Below are 24,041 nucleotides of genomic sequence, written 5' to 3'. Positions count from 1 at the left end.
TGTGTGTTTGTGAGTTGTACTGAAGATATAAAAATGGCGATGAGAATGGAATAATTGGAAAACAGAGCTGCAATTTTTGTTGGTGGAGGATTCAGCCAACCGACAGAGAGTCTTTGAGAGCTTCTCTGTTTTGATTAACAGCTACAAATCCAAGGTAAATTACAAGCAGACTTGTTTGAACTGCCAGAGTCCAGATGGCCGTGCCTATGGGAATAATATTGGTGCCTGGGACAAAACATAGCTTTGGAGGCAGTTCAGAGAAGGTTCACTCGATTGATTCCGGGGATGAGGGGGTTGACTTATGAGGAAAGATTGGGCCTCTACTCCATTGGAATTCAGAAGAATGAGAGATGATCTTATCGAAATGTATAAGATTATGAAGGGGCTTGACAGGGTGGATGCAGAGAGGATGTTTCCACTGATGGGGGAGACTAGAACTAGGGAGCATAATCTTAGAATAAGGGGCCGGCCATTTAAAACTGAGATGAGGAGGAATTTCTTCTCTCAGAGGGTCGTAAATCTGTGGAATTTTCTGCCTCAGAGAGCTGTGGAAGCTGGGACATTGAATAAATTTAAGACAGAGATAGACAGTTTCTTAACCGATAAGGGGATAAGGGGTTATGGGGAGCGGGCGGGGAATTGGACCTGAGTCCATGATCGGATCAGCCATGATCGTATTAAATGGCGGAGCAAGCTCGAGGGGCCGTATGGCCGACTCCTGCTCCTATTTCTTATGTTCTTATTGCTCAAAGTTGTCCATATGTGAAGGCAGAGTGTTTCATCTGCAGGAAAACTGGGCATCTTGCGAAGGCATGCCGAGTGATGGGTAAACCAGCTTTCAAAGCTGTAGGTAGAAATCTCCAAAGATTACTTAGCATGGAAGAAAAAGAACAGGGTGAGGTTTTACACATCATCAGGAGCACGAGGGGAACAAACAACAATTCAACAGTATCATTATCCACATAGATGTTGCAGGAACCGGGATACCCATGGGAATCGACACTGGTGCATCCGTGAGTGTAGTACCGGAGTTGCTGTACCTCAACAAATTGCGTGATTTCCCACCGGAGAAATCCAAGATAGAGCTGCGAGGCTACTCGGGAGAGAACATTCCTTTGGTAGTTTCGTATCACCGTACCGGTGAAATACAAGGATCAATTTCAGAGCTTGCCTCTCTGAGTAGTGGCAGGAGACAAGCCTGCCTTACTAGGAAGAAATTGGTTGGGATCACTGAAGCTGGATTGGTGTGAGATTTTTCATGTTGCAACGAGATTTGCAAAGGATGATGTCATCAAGAGTTATCTGAAGGTGTTCTGTGAAATGGGCAGTCCGACCCAAGGCTTCAAGGTGAGTGTCAGGGTACAGAAGGACGCTAGATCAGTTTACTCCAAGCCACGTTCCGTACCGTATGCACTCAAGGAGAAAGTTGAGCAAGAACTAAAAAGACTGGAGACTGAGAACATTATTTCTAAGATAAATCTATGAAAAAATTGGGCTACACCCATTGTTGTTGTACCTAAGTCCGATGATAAGGTAAGGTTGTGTGGTGATTATAAAGTAACCGTAAACCAGGTTCGAGAGGGTAATGTACCCAATACATTGCCAAATATAGAAGATTTGTTCACAACACTGACAGGTGGTCAGATCTTCTCAAAGTTCGATCTTACAAATGCCTACTTGCAGCTGGAATGAGAATTAAAATTCAGACTGGAAATGGTTACTACCTTTATAAAGTAGAAATCAAACTGGTTTGTTGTTTGCCCCTCAGTTGGCCTCCATAAAATGGGACTGCTCATGGTCTTCATAGGCAGCTTGTCGGTTCTCTGGAAAGGTCCTTTGCAACACTGGACACTCGTAAACAAAGTGCTTCACAACGTGCTGCTCGAAATCAAAGTCCTCCAGGTTGAGCGGGAGTCCAAGTCATGTTTGACTATAAATACTCGTCTAGGCCTATATCAGTTTAATAGGCTACCGTTTAGAGTGTCTTTTGCCCCTGCCAAGGGGTGATGAACCAGATTTTGCAAGGTATTGAAGGGGTAGTATGTTATTTAGATGACATACTGATTTCAGCACCAAATAGGCAAATTCATAATTACATATTGATTGAAGTCCTCAAACGGCGAGAGAAGCACAGAGTACGAGTGTCTGCTCGCAAATGTGAGTTATTTCAAAACTCAGTGGAGTACTTCGTGAACAGAGTAAAGATGGTTTACATCCAACCAAGGGAAAGCTGGATGCAATCAGAAATGCTCCCACTCCCAAGAATGTCACTGAACTTCGATCATTCTTGGGTCTTTTAACTATTATGGGAAGTTCCTACCAAATTTGGCTACTGTATTACATCCACTGAATGAACTTTTGAAAAAACAGGTCCAGTGGAAGTGGTCAAAAGAATGTGATACAGCATTCAAGGAGTTTAAAAGCAAATTGGTAGAGAGCACCATGTTAGTTCACTATGACATGTCTAAGGAGATTAAGCTAGCATGTGATGCCTCTCCGTATGGAGTTGGGGCAGTAATCTCTCATGTATTAAGTAGTTGGGAGGAGAGACCAATTGCTTTTGCTTCACGCACTCTCAGTGCCAGTGAGCGTAATTATGCACAAAGCGAAAGGGAAGCTTTGGCATTAATTTTTGGGGTCAAGAATTTCCACAAATACTTGTATGGTCATAAGTTTACTCTCGTTACGGACCATAAGCCCCCAACAGCAATCCCCCATCCAAAGTCCCCAGTCCTAACATTAGCTGCAGCCCGAATGCAGAGATGGGCTTTGATTTTGTCAACATATACATATAATATTGAATACAGACGATCAGCTGATCACAGTAATGCTGATGTAATGTCTAGATTGCCTTCCCCAGCACAGGTTACACCCGATAGGAAAGAACTATTCTATTTTTCATACACTGATGAACTGCCAGTCACAGCTGAAGAGATTGGTAGAGCAACCAAACGTGACCCAGTGATGTCAAAGGTGTATGAGTATAGTGCAAATGGATGGCCAAACCAGGTAACAGACAAAGATACACTTCCATTCTTCATTCATAGGAATGAATTATCAGTCGATAAAGATTGTATCATGTGGGGTGCAAGAGTGGTTATACCAAATAAATTCAGTTCCAAATTATTAGGAGACCTCCATGACCAGCACCTGGGAATGTGCTGGACCAAGAGTTTTGCACGCAGTTACTTATGGTGGCCAGGTCTTGATAAAGATATAGAGTACATCGTTAGTCAGTGTACGACATGTCAATCGATAAGCAAGCAACCACCACCAGTACCATTACAGCCAAGGAAATGGCCTCTCAGGGTGTGGCAAAGACTATATATTGATTTTACTGAGCTAGAAGGACAGCAATTGTTCATTGTGATTGATAGCCATTCGAAGTGGGTCGAGGTGTTTCCAATGTGGAAAACAACAAGTAAAACATTAGACATTTTGCCAGGATTATTTTCTTCATTTGGTCTCTCAGAAGAAATTGTTTCTGATAATGGACCACAATTTCGTTCAGAAGAATTTGCACAGATCACGAGCAAAAATGGTTCCACTGTACCATCCTGCAGCAGAGCACACATACAAATTGTAAAACGTGCCCTCATCAAACAGATGTTGGAGCCAAATCCAAAGAAACGACATTGGACCACAGTTTGGCTAATTTTCTAAATATGTATCGTAATACTCCTCACACAACTACTGGTAGAACACCAGCAGAGTTGTTTCTCAAACGACAGCCACAAATCAGATTCTCGTTGTTAAAACCAAACTTGGCACAGTCCGTAGAAGAGAAACAATTAAAACAGAAAGAGAATCATGATAGAGGTAGAGTAAAAGAGAGAAATGTGAAATTGAATCAGGAGGTGAGTGAAGAACCATCACCATAAATGGTTACGGTGGTTACTAGGAAGAGCGGTGAAGATATGTGGTCCTCGCACATATTTGGTCAAGATGTTTGATCACGGACAGGTGAGGTTTGTTCACGTTGACCATATTTTATCAACAGACGTGAAAGTAGTTGAAGGTGGGAATGATTCAATTATTTCTGACTCATCAGATAGTCTTGTTACAAGTAAACTACCAGTAACATATCCTACATCCAAAGTATTGGAAACAAATCCAAGAGAAAGTCAGAATTTAAGTCTGAGTCCGAGTCAGGCAGACAAACAGTTTGAAGTTAGAGAGAGTTCAAATGGAAATCAAGTGCATCCCTTGAAGGAAAACTTTCCTCAGGATCTGCCTCGAATGAGTTTGAATTCGACACCATGTTTAGGGAGTTCTGTTCAAGAGCGAAGGTATCCTCTTCAAAACAGAAAACAAGTGGTTCAGCTTGATTGGTAAATATGGCAAAATAAGTCCATATCTTTTGTTATGTATAACCATGCAAGTTATGTATGATGATTATTTGTTATAATTACTTCTTCATTAAGGAGGGAGAAGTGTAATATTTATAGCTACACCCAGTGGACTATTGTGGCACTGCAGCCAGTGCTGTGTACAAATTAAATGGGAACAGGTCACGTGACTAGAGTTCCGGAGTGTTCTGCCATCTTAAGGCTTGTGTGTGTTTGTGAGTTGGACTGAAGATACAACATGACTTTTACCTCCTTTCTCGGAACAGGCGCCTTCCTTCTCCTGGGCGAAGTTGAGTCGGTTCTGTTCGACGGCCGTACCGTTGGACTCGGGGCTGCTGCTCCTGGGGAGGTGGGGCACCTCGCCAGACGCCCGATAGGCCATGTTGAGCTGCTCCTGGGCCAGCTTGAGATGCCGGTGCACCGTGTCGGACATCTCGAAGCTGCCTGGCTCCGGCCCACCCAGGTTGTGGCTGTAGGCCATGTTGCCGTTGCCCAGCTTGGACCTCTCCTTGCGCAGCACCGAGTGGTAGCCCGGCGGCGGGTACTTGGGCCGGCGGGAGGCCAGCCGGCGGCCCCGCAGCCCGTCGCGGATGCCCCCGCAGCCCAGGTGGAAGAGCTCGCAGATGTTGAGCAGTAGGCAGAGGCCGCTGACCACGTACATGACCAGCAGGAAGATGGTCTTCTCGGTGGGCCGCGACACGAAGCAGTCGATCCGGTAAGGGCACGGCGTCTTCTCGCAGACGAAGCCTGGCAGGACCTCGAAGCCGTACAGCAGATACTGGCCGGCCAGGAAGGCCATCTCGAAGAGTGTCCGCAGCAGGAGCTGGAGCACGTACATCTTCATGAGGCCGTCCTCCTTGATCCGCCTTCGGCCGTCGTGTTTCTTCTCGGGGGACTTCTTGGCAGCCTCGGGCTCAGGCTCAATCTCCTCGCAGACCATGGGGTCCTCCTCATTGTCATCCTCTGCCTCCTCGTAGTCTCGGGCGGCCCCCCGGTGCACGATGGGCATCTTCTTCTTGGGGGGTGGGGTCCGTCCGCCCTCCACCCGCGCGATCCGGTGCATGGCGTAGCCCAGGTACATGATGGAGGGCACCGAGATCATGATGATCTGGAAGACCCAGAAACGCACGTGGGACAGGGGGGCGAAAGAGTCGTAGCACACGTTCTCGCAGCCGGGCTGCAGGGTGTTGCACACGAACTTGCTCTGCTCATCGTGGTAGATGGACTCGCCGCCCACCGCCGTCAGCACGATGCGGAAGACGATGAGGACAGTCAGCCAGATCTTGCCGACGAAGGTCGAGTGGTTGTGGATCTCCTCGAGAAGTCGTGTCAGGAAACTCCAGCTCATCGTGGCAGGGCAAACCCGTCAACATTAAAAATACCCAGCGCTGGAAGGGAACCGAGAGAAAACAAAGGATGAAAACATCGCCACCATTGCTGAAACCCCAGTTTCTGCACATCACATAAACGTGGAACAGGAGGAAGTCGCTCATCCCCTCGACCCTGCTCCACCATTCAATCAGACCATGGCTGTCCATGTCCCATTCACCCATCACCCCCTGTGCTCACTGCCCCGTGTCCTAACTCGCACCGAGTCCTATTCACCCATCACCCCCTGTGCTCACTGCCCCGTGTCCTAACTCGCACCAAGTCCCGCTCACCCATCACCCACTGTGCTCACTGCCCTGTGTCCTAACTCGCCCCAAGTCCCATTCACCCATCACCCCCTGTGCCCCATGTCCTAACTCACATCGAGTTCGGCTCACCCATCACCCACTGTGCTCGCTGCCCTGTGTCCTAACTCGCACCGAGTCCTATTCACCCATCACCCACTGTGCTCACTGCCCCGTGTCCTAACTTGCACCAAGTCCTGCTCACCCATCACCCCCTGTGCTCACTGCCCCGTGTCCTAACTCGCACCGAGTCCCATTCACCCATCACCCCCTGTGCTCGCTGCCCCATGTCCGAACTTGCATCGAGTTCGGCTCACCCATCACCCCCTGTGCTCACTGCCCCGTGTCCGAACTTGCATCGAGTTCGGCTCACCCATCACCCCCTGTGCTCGCCGCCCCGTGTCCTAACTCGCACCGAGTCCCGCTCACCCATCACCCGCTATGCTCGCTGCCCCGTGTCCTAACCCGAGCCAAGTCTCAGTTACCCATCACCCCCTGTGCTCACTGCCCCATGTCCTAACTCGCACCGAGTCCCGCTCACCCATCACCCCCTGTGCTCACTGCCCCGTGTCCGAACTTGCATCGAGTTCGGCTCACCCATCACCCCCTGTGCTCACTGCCCTGTGTCCTAACTCGCACCAAGTCCCGCTCACCCATCACCCCCTGTGCTCACTGCCCTGTGTCCTAACTCGCACCAAGTCCCGCTCACCCATCACCCCCTGTGCTCACTGCCCCGTGTCCTAACTCACACCCAGTCCCGCTCACCCATCACCCCCTGTGCTCACTGCCCCCGTGTCCTAACTCACACCCAGTCCCGCTCACCCATCACCCCCCGTGCTCACTGCCCTGTGTCCTGTGTCCTAACTCGCACCAAGTCCCGCTCACCCATCACCCCCCGTGCTCACTGCCCTGTGTCCTAACTCGCACTGAGTCCCGCTCACCCATCACCCCCTGTGCTCACTGCCACCGTGTCCTAACTCACACCCAGTCCCGCTCACCCATCATCCCCTGTGCTCACTGCCCCCGTGTTGAAACTCGCACCAAGTCCCACTCACCCATCAGCCCCCGTGCTCACTGCCCTGTGTCCTAACTCGCACCAAGTCCCGCTCACCCATCACCCCCTGTGCTCGCTGACCTACATTTGCTCCCGACATTGGACTGGATCGACTAGGCTTATATTCACTGGAATTTAGAAGTATGAGAGGGGATCTCATAGAAACATATAAAATTCTGACATGATTGGACAAGTTCGATGCAGGGAGAATGTTCCCGATGTTGGGGAAGTCCAGAACCAGGGGTCACAGTCTCAGGTTAAGGGGTAAGCCATCTAGGACTGAGATGAGGAGAAACTTCTTCATTCAGAGAAATGTGAACCTGTGGAATTCTCTACCACAGAAAGTTGTTGAGGCCAATTCGTTAGATATATTCAAAAGGGAGTTAGATGTGGCCCTTACACCTAAAGGGATCAAGGGGTATGGAGAGAAAGCGGGAAAGGGGTACTGAGGTGAATGATCAGCCATGATCTTATTGAATGGTGGTGCAGGCTCGAAGGGCCGAATGACCTCCTCCTGCACCTATTTTCTATGTTTCTATGTAAAGCAATGCCTCGATTTCAAAATTCTCATCCTTGTCTACAAATCCCTCCATAGCCTCGCCCCTCCCTATCTCTGCAATCTCCTTCAGCCCCACAACCCCCCCCCCGAGATATCTGCACTCCTCTAATTCTGCCCTCCTGAGCATCCCTGATTATAATCGCTCCACCATCGGTGGCCGTGCCTTCAGCTGCCTGGGCCCCAAGCTCTGGAACTCCCTCCCGAAACCTCTCCACCTCTCTACAAAATGAAGGAAACTATAGACCAGTTAGCCTAACATCAGCAGTTGGGAAAATGTTGAAGTCCATTATTAAAGAAGCAGTAGCAGGATATTTGGAAAAGCAAAATTCGGTCAGGTAGAGTCAACATGGATTTATGAAGGGGAAGTCATGTTTGACAAATTTGCTGGAACTCTTTGAGGATGTAACGAGCAGGGTGGATAAAGGGGAACCAGTGGATGTGGTGTATCTGGACTTCCAGAAGGTATTTGACAAGGTGCCACATAAAAGGTTACTGCACAAGATAAAAGTTCACGGGGTTGGGGGTAATATATTAGCATGGATAGAGGATTGGCTAACCAACAGAAAGCAGAGAGTCGGGATAAATGGTTCATTCTCGGGTTGGCAATCAGTAACTAGTGGGGTGCCGCAGGGATCAGTGCTGGGACCCCAACTATTTACAATCTATATTAACGACTTGGAAGAAGGGACTGAGTGTAACGTAGCCAAGTTTGCTGACGATACAAAGATGGGAGGAAAAGCAATGTGTGAGGAGGACACACAAAATCTGCAAAAGGACATAAACAGGCTAAGTGAGTGGGCAAAAATTTGGCAGATGGAATATAATGTTGGAAAGTGTGAAGTCATGCACTTTGTCAGAAACAAAATCGAAGAGTAAGTTATTATTTAAATGGAGAAAAATTGCAAAGTGCTGCAGTACAGCGGGACCTGGGGGTACTTGTGCATGAAACACAAAAGGTTAGTATGCAGGTACAGCAAGTGATCAGAAAAGCCAATGGAATCTTGGCCTTTATTGCAAAGGGGATGGAGTATAAAAGTAGGGAAGTCTTGCTACAGTTGTACAGGGTATTGGTGAGGCCACACCTGGAGTACTGCGTGCAGTTTTGGTTTCCAGATTTACGAAAGGATATACTTGCTTTGGAGGCAGATCAGAGAATGTTCACTCGGTTGATTCCGGGGATGAGGGGGTTGACTTATGAGCAAAGGTTGAGTAGGTTAGGCCTCTACTCATTGGAATTCAGAACAATGAGAGGTGATCTTATCGAAACGTATAAGATTATGAAGGGGCTTAACAAGGTGGATGCAAAGAGGATATTTCCACTGATGGGGGAGACTAGAACTAGGGGGCAAAATCTTAGAATAAGGGGCCGCCCATTTAAAACTGAGATGAGGAGGAATTTCTTCTCTCAGAGGGTTGTAAATCTGTGGAATTCGCTGCCCCAGAGAGCTGTGGAGGCTGGGTCATTGAATATATTTAAGACAGAAATCGACAGTTTCTTAACCGATAAGGGAGTAAAGGGTTATGGGGAGCGGGCAGGGAAGTGGACCTGAGTCCATGATCGGATCAACCATGATCGTATTAAATGGTGGAGCAGGCTCGAGGGGCCGTATGGCCTATTTCTTATGTTCTTATATTCTACCTCTCTTTCCTCCTTTAAGACGCTCCTGAAAACCTAAATCTTTAACCAAGCTTTTGGTCATCTGTTGTAATTTCTTCTTCTGTGGCTCGGAGTTAAATTTACCTTTTTTTTCTTATATCACTGCTGTGAAGCGCCTTTGGACGTTTTGCTACGTTAAAGGCGCTATATAAATAAAAGTTGTTGTGTATCTTAAATCCATTTAGCCCCTGGCTAGCAAAAATTTAGATTTAAAATGATTAATTGAGCTTTTTGTGGAAGAGAGTTCCACACTTCTACCACGCTTTGTGTGAAGAGGTGGACCATGTACAGCAGTCACCTCAAATCACTGGAGATATACCACCAGCGCTGCCCCCGCAAGATCCTGCAAATCCTCTGGGAGGACACATGCACCAAAGTCAGTGTTCCCGACCAGGCCAACATACCCAGCATCGAAGCACTGACCACACTCGACCAGCTCTGCTGGGCGGGTCACATTGTCCACATGCCTGACAGGAGACCCCCAAAGCAAGCGCTCTACTCGGAACTCCTTCAAGGCAAACGAGCCAAAGGTGGGCAGAGGAAACGTTACAAGGACACCCTCAAAGCCTCCCTGATAAAGTGCAACATCCCCACTGACACCTGGGAGTCCCTGGCCAAAGACTGCCCTAAGTGGAGGAAGTGCATCCGGGAGGGCGCCGAGCACCTCGAGTCTCGTCGCCGAGAGCATGCAGAAATCAAGCGCAGGCAGCGGAAGGAGCGTGCGGCAAACCAGTCCCACCCTCCCCTTCCCTCAACCACTGTCTGTCCCACCTGTGACAGAGACTAATTCCCGTACTGGACTGTTCAGTCACCTGAGAACTCACTTTTAGAATGGAAGCAAGTCTTCCTCGGTTCCGAGGGACTGCCTATGATGATGAAGATGATGTGAAGGAGCATTTCCTATTTTCTAAATGTGGCTCTGATTTTAAGGTCATATCCCCTTGTCCTAGACATCCCCACCACTGGAAAATGTTTCTCTCTATCTAGCCTCGGGTTAATTTCAAAATCATAAAAACCTCAATCAAACCATCCCGTCACCTTCTGTATTCCAGGGAATACGAGTCCAGTCATCGCTCCTCATAATCTGACCCATAGACCCCCGTTAACATTTGGGAAAATCGGCACTGCACTGCTCCCAAGGTAAATATATCCCTTCTGCCGAAAGGTCATCGACCTGAAACTTTAACTCTGTTTCTCTCACCACAGATGCTGAAAGACAGACAGACTTGCCTTTATATAGCACCTTTCACGACCACTGGACGTCTCAAAGTGCTTTACAGCCAATGAAGTACTTTTGGAGTGCAGTCACTGTTGCAATCTGGGAAATCCAGCAGCCAATTTGCGCACAGCAAGCTCCCACACACAGCAACGTGACAATGACCAGATAATCTGTTTGTGTTATGTTGATTGAGGGATAAATATTGGCCCCAGGACACTGGGGATAACTCCCCTGCTATTCTTGAAATTATGCCGAGGGACTTGAGCACATAAATCTAGACTGACACTCCCAGTGCAGGGCTGAGGGAGTGCCGCACTGTCGGAGGGGCCGTCTTTCGGATGAGATGTTAAACCGAGGCCCTGTCTGCTCTCTCAGGTGGATGTAAGAGATCCCATGGCCACTATTTCGAAGAGCAGGGGAGTTCACCCCGGTGTCCTGGGGCAATATTTATCCCTCAATCAACATAACAAAAACAGATTATCTGGTCATTATCACATTGCTGTGTGTGGGAGCTTGCTGTGCACAAATTGGCTGCCGCGTTTCCCACATTACAACAGTGACTACACTCCAAAAGTACTTCATTGGCTGTAAAGCGCTTTGAGATGTCCGGTGATCATGAAAGGCGCTATATAAATGCAAGTCTTTATTTTTTTTTCTTTTATTTATAAAGACGAACCAGTGCCAGGTGTTTTTAGAAAAACTTTCAAAGAAAAATGTTAATAGGACGCTGGCACGTCTTAACATCAACAGGCAATGCTACGACAAGTTGGAAGAAGCAAACACAGGTTGTACCAGGGAACAGCTGCCCTGGGAGGATTCTAGGTTATCGAATCTTATTTACCGCACAGAAGGAGGCCATTCTGACCACCGTGCCTGTGCCGGCTCGGTACAAGAGCTGTCCGAGTTAGCCCCACATCCCAGGTTTTTTCCCAACAACCTATAAATTCAAGGACATGTCCAATTGCCCGTTGAAAGTTCCTCTGGAATCTGATTCTCCCGCCCTTTCAGGGCCTGCATTCTACATCCTGACAATGTGAGCTGGAACATTTTGGGAAGGCCAATGGAATGTTGGCCTTTATTGCGAGGGGGATGGAGTATAAAAGTAAGGAAGTCCTGCTACAACTCTACAGGGTATTGGTGAGGTCACACCTGGAGTACTGCGTGCAGTTTTGGTCTCTGTATTTAAGGAAGGATATACTTGCATTGGAGGCTGTTCAGAGAAGGTTCACTCGGTTGATTCTGGAGATGAGGGGGTTGACTTATGAAGAAAGGTTGAGTAGGTTGGGCCTCTACTCATTGGAATTCAGAAGATTGGGTTCAATTTGCCCCAGTGCTTTGTGCCATTTCTTTTGGAGCAGGCTGCTCTTTTTGGCTTAAGTTGAAAAAACAGAGTTTCCCCGATCAGTTTGCACCAGCGTAACTCAGTTAGTTATGATTTTTTTCGTCAGTTTTTTTTCAGCCAAAGGGGACGTAACCTGCCACCCCCCCAATTCTGGTCATTTAGGGAAGTTTGGCCAGCTGAGAGTTACTCCAGTTCTGCGTAGGCCGGCGTATGTGGCCTCTGCAGAAAACCCTTGCAGACAGTTAAATAAATTGCCGCAGGTAAGGAAATCGCCACAGCTGGTGCTCGGACACACACAGCACAGGAATTGAAAAACACATAGCAGCAACTTACCTCCAACCCCACCCGAAGGCTGTCCAGTCCCATTCTAGGCCCCATTCTCCCTGAGAGTGAGAGAGAGAGGTGAGAGAGAGAGGTGAGAGGTGAGAGGTGAGAGGTGAGAGGTGAGAGGTGAGAGGTGAGAGTGAGAGTGAGTGAGAGTGAGTGAGAGTGAGTGAGAGTGAGTGAGAGTGAGTGAGAGTGAGTGAGAGTGAGTGAGAGTGAGTGAGGGAGGAGAGGAGAGAATGAGAGGAGAGAGAGAGAGAGAGAGAGAGTGAGAGTGAGAGAGTGAGAGAGTAAGAGGAGAGAGTGAGAGTGAGAGTGATAGTGAGAGAGATAGAGAGAGAGTGAGAGTGAGATTAATAGTGAGAGAGTGAGAGTGAGAGTGAGAGAGAGAGAGTGAGAGTGAGAGAGAGAGAGAGAGTGAGAGTGAGAGTGAGAGTGAGAGTGAGTGAGATTGAGATTGAGTTGAGATTGAGAGAGTGAGTGAGATTGATAGTGAGAGAGAGAGAGAGAGAGAGAGAGAGAGAGTGAGAGTGAGTGAGATTGATAGTGAGAGAGAGAGAGAGAGAGAGAGAGTGAGAGTGAGAGTGAGAGTGAGTGAGAGTGAGTGAGAGTGAGTGAGAGTGAGTGAGAGTGAGTGAGAGTGAGTGAGAGTGAGTGAGGGAGGAGAGGAGAGAATGAGAGGAGAGAGAGAGAGAGAGAGTGAGAGTGAGAGAGTGAGAGAGTAAGAGGAGAGAGTGAGAGTGAGAGTGATAGTGAGAGAGATAGAGAGAGAGTGAGAGTGAGATTAATAGTGAGAGAGTGAGAGTGAGAGTGAGAGAGAGAGAGTGAGAGTGAGAGAGAGAGAGAGAGTGAGAGTGAGTGAGATTGAGATTGAGATTGAGAGAGTGAGTGAGATTGATAGTGAGAGAGAGAGAGAGAGAGAGAGAGAGAGAGTGAGAGTGAGAGTGAGAGTGAGTGAGATTGATAGTGAGAGAGAGAGAGAGAGAGTGAGAGTGAGAGTGAGTGAGTGAGAGAGAGAGTGAGAGTGAGTGAGAGAGAGAGAGAGATAGTGAGAGAGAGAGAGAGAGTGAGAGTGAGATTGATAGTGAGAGAGAGAGAGAGAGAGAGTGAGAGTGAGATTGATAGTGAGAGAGAGAGAGAGAGAGAGAGAGTGAGAGTGAGAGTGAGATTGATAGTGAGAGAGAGAGAGAGAGAGAGAGTGAGAGTGAGATTGATAGTGAGAGAGAGAGAGAGAGTGAGAGTGAGATTGATAGTGAGAGAGAGAGAGAGAGAGAGAGAGAGTGAGAGTGAGATTGATAGTGAGAGAGAGAGAGAGAGAGAGAGTGAGAGTGAGATTGATAGTGAGAGAGAGAGAGAGAGAGAGAGAGAGAGTGAGAGACCGGACCGGGAGACTGGGGACTGAGAATGGGAGCGGACCAGCAAACCCCTCGTGCGGGGTTGGAGGTAAATTGCTGCCATGTGTTTCTCAATTGCTGTAGTGTGTTGGGAGCAGGCTGTGTGCTTCACTTTGTAGCCTGGTTACAATGGCAGGTCCGAACATTTTGGCGCAGATTAAGGCTCCACCCTCAAAACTAAAGGACAGGTCAGGCCACGCCAAAATGAAGAAATCCAACCGGGAAACTAAGAACATTTTTTTTTTGGTGTACCTGGGCCCCAAAAAAAACGAGCGTAATTCTTCAAATATGCCAAAAAAAAGCTTTGGGGAAATTTGAGCCCAATGAGAGGTGATCTTATTGAAACACATCAGATAATGAGGGGGCTCGACAAGGTGGATGTAGGGAGGATGTTTCCCCTCATAGGGGAAACTAGAACTAAGGGACATAGTCTCAGAATAAGGGGTCGCCCATTTAAAACTGAGATGAGGAGGAATTTCTTCTCCCAGAGGGTTGTAAATCTGTGGAATTCTCTGCCCCAGAGAGCTGTGGAGGCTGGGACATTGAATATATTTAAGGCGGAGATAGACAGATTTTTGAGCGATAAGGGAGTGAAGGGTTATGGGGAGCGGGCGGGGAAGTGGAGCTGAGTCCATGATCGGATCAGCCATCAGGCTGAAGGGGCCGAATGGCCAACTCCTGCTGCTATTTCTTGTGTTGTTAACCCTTTGCATGAAGAAATCTCTCATTTCCCCTCGAGTGCATTTGACAATTATTTTTTAATCAGTACCTCAGGTTACCGACCCTCTTGCCAGAGGGAACTGTCTCTCCCTACTTGCTCTATCAAAACCCCTTCATCATTTTCAGCTGCTCCATCCGGTGTCCCCTTCGCCTTCTCTGCTCCAAGGAGAACTATTGCAGCTTCTCCAGTCCCTGCACATGACTGAACTCTGAACTCCCACATCCCTGGCACCACGCGAGTAAAATCCTCAGCACCCTCTCCAAGGCCTCGACATACTTCCTAAAGTGTGGTGCCCAGAATTGGACACAGTATTACAGCTGGGGACCTAACCAGAGGTTTGTATTCAATGCCCCTATTTACAAAGCCAAGCATCCCATATGCTTACTTAACTGCCTTATAGTGTCAGCTGTGGCTCAGTGGGTAGCAAACTTGAGCACAAAAATCTAAGCTGACACTCCCAGAGCAGGGCTGAGGGAATGTCGCACTGTCGGAGGTGCTGCCTTTCGGATGAGACGTTAAACCGAGGCCCCGTCTGCTCTCTCGGGTGAATGCAAAAGATCCCGTGGCACTATTTCAAAGAAGAGCAGGGGGGTTCTCCCCGGTGTCCTGGGTCCATTATTTATCACTCAATCAACATCACGAAAAACAGATTATCTGGTTATTAATTATCACAGTGCTTTTTGTGGGAGCTTGCTGTGCACAATTTTGCAGCCACGTGTCCCACATTACGACAGTGACCTCTGCACCCACTCCAAGGCCTTGGCATCCTTCCTAAAGTGCAGAGCCCAGATTTGGACTCGAATCTGCAGCCAAGGCCTAACCAGAGATTAGGCTTAGCATGTTTTGCTATTCAATGCCCCCATTTCATTTTGGAAAGATAAGGATAATGGCGACCATTTATAAAATAATTGTTCTTGGGACCTGGGCTAGGCCGCCATTTATTGCCCATCCCTGGTTGCAAGGAGTTTTCTCCTTGAATCATCGGTTTTGGTACAACTGAGCGTCTTGCTAGGTCAGGTCGGAGCGCAGTTAGGAGTGAAATTCATTCACGAGATGTGGCCGTCGCTGGCAAGGTCGACAATTGCCCCTTGAGCAGGTGGTGGTGAGCCACCTTCTTGAACCGCTGCAGTCCGTGTGGTGAAGGTGCCCCCCACAGTGACATTGCAGCTTGGTACAACAAGGCAGTTCGCTAGAGGGCAGCTAAGAGTCAACCACAATGCTGTGTGTATGGAGTCACGTATAGGCCAGGCTGGGTAAGGATGGCAGATTGCCTTCCATGAAGGACATTAGTGAACCAGAGGGGTTTTTGCAACAATATGGTAGTACCATTACCATTTTTTAAAATTCCAGATTTATTCCCCAGCGGCCGTGGTGGGATTTGAACTCATGTCCCCGGATCATTAGCCCAGGCCTCTGGATTATGAGTCCAGTAACGTGACCACTGAGCTACCGATCCAGTGTAGGGCTGGATTCACAGACAGACCAGACCGGGTAAGGCCGGTAGGTTTCCTTCCCTAAAGAGACATTAGCGAACCGCTTGGGTTTTAACGACAATCCAACAGCTTCATGGCCACTTTTACGGACAAAAACTTTTTATTTCCAGGTTTGCTTTAAATGGAGATCAAATTCTCAAACTGCCCTAGTGGGAGTTGCCTGGATTATTGGGCCATCTTCTGGATAACTTAACCATGACATTACCGTACCCGTACCTGCCGAGACGGTGGACCTTCTCCTTGAATTACTGCAGGCCTTGTGCTGGTGATAGGCAAAGGAATTTCAGGACAGGTCGAATGGCCTCCTTCTGTGCTGTAAATATCTATGACTCTATGAACATGTATGAGCACCACCACCTCCCAGTCACACACCATCCTGACTTGGAAATATATCGGCCGTTCCTTCATCGTCGCTGGGTCACAATCCTGGAACTGCCTCCCTAACAGCACTGTGGGAGCACCTTCACCACACGGACTGCAGCGGTTCAAGAAGGCGGCTCACCACCACCTTCTCAAGGGGCAATTAGGGATGGGCAATAAATGCCGGCCTTGCCAGCGACGCCCACATCCCAGGAACAAATGTTTTTGTAAATTCTAAGATATTGACCCAGCGACTATGAATGAATGGAGGGATATGTTCATAGAATCACACAACAGTTACAGCGCGGAAGGCCATTCGGCCCATCGAGCCAGTGCCGGCTCTCTGCAAGAGCACCTCAGCCAGTCCCACTCCCCCGCCCTTTCCCGTAGCCTTGCCATTTTTTTCTCCTTCAAGTATTTATCCAACTCCCTTTTGAAGGTGACGATTGAGTCTGCCTCCACCACCCGATTAGACAGTGCATTCCAGATCCTAACCACTCGCTGTGTACAAAACACTTTTCCTCATGTTGCCTCTGGGTCTTTTGCCAATCACCTTAAATCTGTGTCCTCTGGTTCTCGACCCTTCCACCAATGGGAACAGTCTCTCGATCTACTCTGTCCAGGCCCCTCATGAATTTGAACACCTTGATCAAATCTCCTCTCAACCTTCTCTGCTCCAGGGAGAACAACCCCAGCTTCTCCAGTCTCTCCATGTAACTACAGTCCCTCATCCCTGGAATCATTCTCGTAAATCTCCCTCTGCACCCTCTCTAAGGCCTTCACATCCTTCCCAAAGTGCGGAGCCCAGAATTGGACACAATACTCCAGCTGGGGCCGAATGAGTGTTTTATCTTAGCGTACTTGGAGAAAACAAGAGTTAAACAAGCTCAGCATTTCTCGTTCTGGCACCAAATACTAACCCACAGGTATGCCCACCATGCAGGGCGGTAAGAGGCTGGCTGAGGTGATGTACAATAGTTGGCAATGGGTTGGGAGGATGTCTGCTACAGTGATGAGCTGACAGGTTGATTAGCGAGGCCACTGAAGACCATATCTCATTGAAACGTATAAAATTCTGGGGAGGGCTTGACAGAGTAGATGCAGGGAGGATGTTCCCCCCCGGGCTGGGGAGTCTAGAACCAGGGGTCACAGTCTCAGGATAAGGGGTCGGCCATTTAGGACTGAGATGAGGAGGAATTTCTTCACTCAGAGGGTGGTGAATCTTTAGAATTCTCTGCCCCAGAGGGCTGAGGGGGCTCAGTCGTTGAGCATGTTCAAGGCTGAGATCGATAGGTTTTTGGAGATTAAGGGAATCGAGGGATATGGGGACAGTGCAGGAGAGTGGAGTTGAGGTCAAAGATCAGCCGTGATCTCATTGAATGGCGGAGCAGGCTCAAAGGGCCGAATGGCCGACTCCTGCTCCTTTTTCTTACGTTCTTAAAGGTTCTCAGGGCATTTTCTTCTCTAACTCCAGCATCCACTGATCCCGTACTCCATCCCACTGGAAACCTGCCTTCACCTGCGATGAGTTCAAATCACATTTTCTCTTTGGACCCTCCAGCGGCAAGAGATGTTGATGGAGAGTGTGTTGGTGAAGATGGGTTTCCTTCCGATTTGCTCCCCCCTGTGACATTCACCCCCCACTTATCCCTTCGAGAGAGGCATCCACCCTCGCTGCGCTACAGCTCCACAGCGATCAGCCTCGCCTCTGGTGTGGGTACAAGCCCAATGGGTACTGGCAGGCTATTCGCCTGTCGTGGGCCCCACACCCCAAGCCAGACCCTATCCTCACCAGGCACCGACACTTTTCAACACAGGCCAGCTGCTCAGACTCAACCTCCGAGTCAGAAGGTTGTGGGTTCAAGGCCCACTCCAGATACAATAATCGAGCCCTACACTCCCTGTGCAGAGCTGAGGGAGCGCTGTCCTGTCGGAGATGCCGCCTTTCGGATGAGACGTTAAACCGAGGGCCCCGTCTGCCCCCTCGGATGGATGCGAAAGATCCTATTTCGAAGAAGACCAGGGGAGTTATAAGAACATAAGAAATAGGAGCAGGAGTTGGCCATACGGCCCCTCGAGTCTGCTCTGCCATTTAATACGATCATAGCTGATCTGATCATGGACTCAGCTCCACTTCCCTGCCCGCTCCCCATAACCCCCTAATCCCTTATCTCCGGTGTCCTGCTTCCGTAAGCCTTGGTACACTTACCCAAATAAATCTAGCGATCTCAGTCTTGACATAGAAACATAGAAAATAGGTGCAGGAGTAGGCCATTTGGCCCTTCGAGCCTGCACCGCCATTCAATAAGATCATGGCTGATCATTCCCTCGGTACCCCGTTCCTGCTTTCTCTCCATACCCCTTGATCCCTTTAGCTGTAAGGGCCATATCTAACTCCCTCTTGAATATATCTAACAAACTGGCATCAACAACTCTCTGCGGTAGGGAATTCCACAGGTTAACAACTCTCTGAGTGAAGAAGTTTCTCCTAATCTCAGTCCTAAATGGTTTACCCCTTATCTTTAGACTGTGTCCCCTGGTTCTGGACTTCCCCAACATCAGGAACATTCTTCCTGCATCTAACCTGTCCAGGCCCGTCAGAATTTTATATGTTTCTATGAGATCCCCTCTCATCCTTCGAAACTCCAGTGAATACAGGCCCAGTCGATCCAGTCTCTGCTCACATGTCAGTCCTCAAAAGTTTTTTGGGGACAAGAGTCCCAGATTTCCTCTGCCCTTTGCATGAAGAAGTGCTTCCTTATTTTTATTCGCCTTTCAAATTCTTTAATCATCCAACATAAGGGAATTAAGGGTTACAGGGAGCGGGAGGGTAAGTGGAGCTGAGTCCACGGCCAGATCAGCCATGATCTTTTTGAATGGCGGAGCAGGCTCGAGGGGCTAGATGGCCTACTCCTGTTCCTAATTCTTATGTTCTTATGTTCAGTCCTGGTGGACCAACATCCCAGTGTGCTGTCTGAGCTTGTCGACCAGAAGGACATTAGGATGAGGGAGCGGTGCACAGAACTGTACCTAAACAAGCAACAACTCGTGTCGACTGTGGCTCAGTGGGGCACACACTCACCTCTGAGTCAGAAGCACATAAGAAATAGGAGCAGGAGTCGCCCATTCGGCCCCTCGAGCCTGCTCCGCCATTCAATAAGATCGTGGGTGATCCGATCATGGACTCAGCTCCACTTCCCCGCCCGCTCCCCATAACCCTTTATTCCCTTATCACTCAAAAATCTGTCTATCTCCGCCTTAAATATATTCAATGTCCCAGCCTCCACAGCTCTCTGGGACAGAGAATTCCACAGATTTACAACCCTCTGAGAGAAGAAATTTCTCCTCATCTCAGTTTTAAATGGGTGGCCCCTTATTCTAAGACCATGCTCCCTAGTTCTAGTCTCCCCCATCAGTGGAAACATCCTCTCTGCATCCACCTTGTCAAGCCCCCTCATAATCTTATACGTTTCAGTAAGATCACCTCTCATTCTTCTGAACTCCAATGAGTAGAGGCCCAACCTCCTTAACCTTTCCTCATAAGTCAACCCCCTCATCTCTGGAATCAACCGAGTGAACCTTCTCTGAACTGCCTCCAAAGCAAGTATATCCTTTCGTAAATATGGAAACCATATTAGATCATTAAAATGTCTTGGATGAGTACAGAAAATAATGAAAAATGCTGATGGAATGCTGGGCTTTATATCTCGATGACTATAATACAGGGGGGTAGAAGTTATACTGCCTCTGTGCAAAGCCCTGGTTAGACCACACCTGGAGCACTGTGAGCAGTTCAGGGCACAATGCCTTAGGAAGGTTTAAAGGTGAACTGATAGGGGAGATAGAGAGAAACTAAGGGGTGAGGTGATTGAATCTTTCAAGGTTTAAAGGTGAACGATAGGGGAGATAGAGAGAAACTGTTCCCACTTGTCTAGGACTAGGGGGCGCAGTCTATAAGTTAGAGCCAGACCTTTCACGAGTGAAGTTAGTAAACATTTCTAAAGAAAGAAAAGACTTGCATTTATATAGCGCCTTTCACGACCACCGGATATCTCAAAGCGCTTTACAGCCAATGAAGTACATTTGGAGTGTAGTCACTGTTGTAATGTGGGAAAGGGAGGTAGAAGCAATGTACACACAAAGGGCGGTAGAAGTTTGGAACTCTCTCCCGCAAATGGCAATTGATGCTAGATCAATTGTTAATTTAAATCGGAAACTGATAGATTTCCGTTAGCCAAAGGTATTAAGGGATATGGGGCTAACGCAGGTATACGGAGCTAGGGCACAGATCAGTCATGATCTCATTGAATGGTGGAAGAGTCTCGAGGGGCTGAATGGCCTTCCTGTGTCCCCAACAACTTATATCGTATTATTTCATTTGGACATTACAAGATGTGCAATTATATTCAGCCTTTGATCAACCATCTCTTCCTTCAAAAGGGGATGAGAAAAGACCCAAAGAGGTCCAGCAATTTCGCAAAGCCCATCCCTCCAGTACCCCAACTCCCCCATCGAAGCCCATCCCCCCAGTACCCTAACTCTCCCATCGAAGCCCACCCCTCCAGTCCCCTAACTCCCCCATCGAAGCCCATCCCCCCAGTACCCTAACTCCCCCATCGAAGCCCATCCCCCCAGTACCCTAACTCTCCCATCGAAGCCCACCCCTCCAGTCCCCTAACTCCCCCATCGAAGCCCATCCCTCCAGTCCCCTAACTCTCCCATCGAAGCGCATCCCTCCAGTACCCTAACTCCCCCATCGAAGCCCATCCCCCCAGTCCCCTAACTCTCCCATCGAAGCCCACCCGTCCAGTACCCTAACTCTCCCATCGAAGCCCACCCCTCCAGTCCCCTAACTCTCCCATCGAAGCCCATCCCCCCAGTACCCTAACTCCCCCATCGAAGCCCATCCCCCCAGTCCCCTAACTCTCCCATCGAAGCCCACCCGTCCAGTACCCTAACTCTCCCATCGAAGCCCACCCCTCCAGTCCCCTAACTCTCCCATCGAAGCCCATCCCCCCAGTACCCTAACTCCCCCATCGAAGCCCATCCCTCCAGTGCCCTAACTCCCCCATCAAAGCCCATCCCTCCAGTGCCCTAACTCCCCCATCGAAGCCCATCCCTCCAGTACCCTAACTCCCCCATCGAAGCCCATCCCTCCAGTGCCCTAACTCCCCCATCGAAGCCCATCCCCCCAGTACCCTAACTCTCCCATCGAAGCCCATCCCTCTGGTACATTAACTCTCCCATCGAAGCCCACCCCTCTGGTACATTAACTCTCCCATCGAAGCCCATCTCTCTGGTACATTAACTCTCCCATCGAAGCCCATCCCTCCAGTCCCCTAACTCTCCCATCGAAGCCCATCTCTCTGGTACATTAACTCTCCCATCGAAGCCCATCCCTCCAGTCCCCTAACTCTCCCATCGAAGCCCATCTCTCTGGTACTTTAACTCTCCCATCGAAGCCCATCCCCCCAGTACCCTAACTCTCCCATCGAAGCCCATCTCTCCAGTCCCCTAACTCTCCCATCGAAGCCCATCCCTCCAGTCCCCTAACTCTCCCATCGAAGCCCATCCCTCCAGTCCCCTAACTCTCCCATCGAAGCCCATCCCCCCAGTCCCCTAACTCTCCCATCGAAGCCCATCCCTCCAGTCCCCTAACTCCCCCATCGAAGCCCATCCCTCCAGTCCCCTAACTCTCCCATCGAAGCCCATCCCTCCAGTACCCTAACTCCCCCATCGAAGCCCATCCCTCCAGTCCCCTAACTCTCCCATCGAAGCCCATCCCTCCAGTACCCTAACTCCCCCATCGAAGCCCATCCCTCCAGTCCCCTAACTCTCCCATCGAAGCCCATCCCTCCAGTACCCTAACTCCCCCATCGAAGCCCATCCCTCCAGTACCCTAACTCTCCCATCGGGGCACCCAGTTATCTTGACCTCTCTTTCCATGCTTTGGAGATTATACCAGACATTTCTCAATCTAAGTGAAGACGTTTTATCTCATATCTGTTCTAACTCGACCTTCCAGCCAACAAGTTAATTATGGGCTGCAATGGAAGGAGAGAGAGACAGGCTGTTGCAAAATATCCTAAATCCAACTCAAAGCAGTGTCACAGAAAGAGTTAGAAATTGGGAGATTCAGCATTTCCAAATTTATATCGAATGTACGGCCATTCACCCTAGCGGCTCCGTGCCGGGGTTTATGTCCCACCGGCTCCGTGCCGGGGTTTATGCTCCACACCAGCCCCCTCCCACCCCTCTCCATCTCACCCAAACACCATATCCCTCTATTCCTTTCCCCCTCATGTGTTTATCCAGCTTCCCCTTAAATGTATCGATACTATTCGCCTCAACCCCTCCCTGTGGCAGCGAGTTCCACATTCTCACCCCTCTCTGGGTAAAGAAGTTTCTCCTGAATTCCCCGTGGGATTTATCAGTGACTGTCTTATATTGGTAGCCCCTAGTTCTGGTCTCCCTCCACAAGTGGAAACATCTTCTCTACATGTACCTGATCAAACCCTCCATCAGATTATCCCTCAGCCTTCTCTTTCCTCGAGAGAAACAAAGAGCCCCAGCCTGTTCAGTCTCAGTTCTGGTATCATCCTTGTGAATCTTTTTGCACCTTTGCCAGAGCCACTATATCCTTTGTAGAACATGGAGACCAGAACTGTGCACAGTACTCCAGGTGTGGTCTAACCATTGCATGTGGCAGCGAGTTCCACATTCTCACCCCTCTCTGGGTAAAGAAGTTTTCCTGAATTCCCCGTGGGATTTATCAATGACTGTCTTATATTGGTGGCCCCCTAGTTCTGGTCTCCCCCCCGTCCCACAAGTGGAAACATCTCTACATCTACCCTATCGAACCCCTTTCATTAATTTTCTTTTTTCAAGACCTTGATCAGATCACCAATTCGATCGGGGTGGGAATTTGCTGATTACACCCACGTGTGGGGTATTGGGAACAACACCACGGCGTGGACCTGAACTTTCGCAGCAAACATGCCCTGGGTGTCAGCTGCTCTCCCGGGTCTCAGTCCCACGACAGAATAAACAAACTGCTACAGTACAAAGAGACAGCTTCTGTCAGGTGCAAAGCACAGTTCCAGCTTACCTTCAAACGTGGGGAACAATAAAAAGAGACCTTGCTCCAAGCTCTTCGAAAACCAGTTCCTTTTAGCACCAGAGAGAGAGAAACAAAACACTGTGTTTAAGACCCACTACTGCCGCGACACCCAACAAGACTGAGCAAAGCAAGAAGGCACCCGACGATTTAAAACTTAGGCCCCTCCCTTCCAGCAACCTTTCATTAAGTAACTCGAGAGAGAGAGAGAGAGAGAGAGAGAGAGAAAAACATCTGTTTCAAAACAATAAAGTCACTGACATGGCAGTCCCGTGATAATCCTTTGTCCCGACATTTCACAAACTTGTCTGCACATGCATCTCGAAACACCATCCATTTCAAAACCTCCCTGGCTCCGCTCCTAACTAACATTTCAGGGCATTTTGCTGTTCATTTGTCGCTTGCCATGTCTGTGTTTGGAGTGTCAGTCGTGGTAACCACACTCGCCCCCCAGCCACAAGAACTTGCAATACAGCCCCTTTCATTAAAAAAATAGGAGCAGGAGTCGGCCATTCGGCCCCTCGAGTCCATTCCACCATTCAATAAGATCATGGCTGATCTTCGACCTCAACTCCACTCTCCCGCCCGATCCCCATATCCCTCGGTTCCCCGAGAGTCCAAAAATCTATCGATCTCAGCCTTGAATATAATCAATGCCCGAGTATCCACAGCCCTCTGGGGCAGAGAATTGCAAAGATTCACCACCCTCTGAGTGAAGACATTTCCCCTCATCTCAGTCCTAAATGGCCGACCCCTTATCCTGAGACTGTGACCCCTGG

At 49.0% G+C, this 24,041-nt stretch overlaps 1 protein-coding gene across 2 annotated transcripts in view; it reads right to left on the bottom strand.

The window, feature by feature from the left end:
• LOC139256651 (gap junction gamma-1 protein-like) overlaps positions 1 to 24,041 on the bottom strand; it is a 95,402-nt gene that overhangs the window by 6,744 nt on the left and 64,617 nt on the right. Inside the window, exons 1-2 of one of the 2 annotated variants that reach the window (XM_070874280.1) lie at positions 23,254 to 23,368; positions 4,599 to 5,737 (exon numbers count right to left, since the gene is read on the bottom strand). In XM_070874280.1, the coding sequence (XP_070730381.1) occupies positions 4,599 to 5,697 (1,099 nt within the window). In that variant the 5' untranslated portion in view covers positions 5,698 to 5,737; positions 23,254 to 23,368. Of the gene's footprint in view, positions 1 to 4,598; positions 5,738 to 23,253; positions 23,369 to 24,041 lie in introns of those variants that run through there. The other variant, XM_070874281.1, reaches the window with a different exon arrangement.

This window comes from Pristiophorus japonicus, chromosome 3, assembly GCF_044704955.1.
Source record: "Pristiophorus japonicus isolate sPriJap1 chromosome 3, sPriJap1.hap1, whole genome shotgun sequence".
NCBI classification, from domain to species: domain Eukaryota; kingdom Metazoa; phylum Chordata; class Chondrichthyes; family Pristiophoridae; genus Pristiophorus; species Pristiophorus japonicus.
This window is presented reverse-complemented; position numbering and strand designations above follow the sequence as displayed.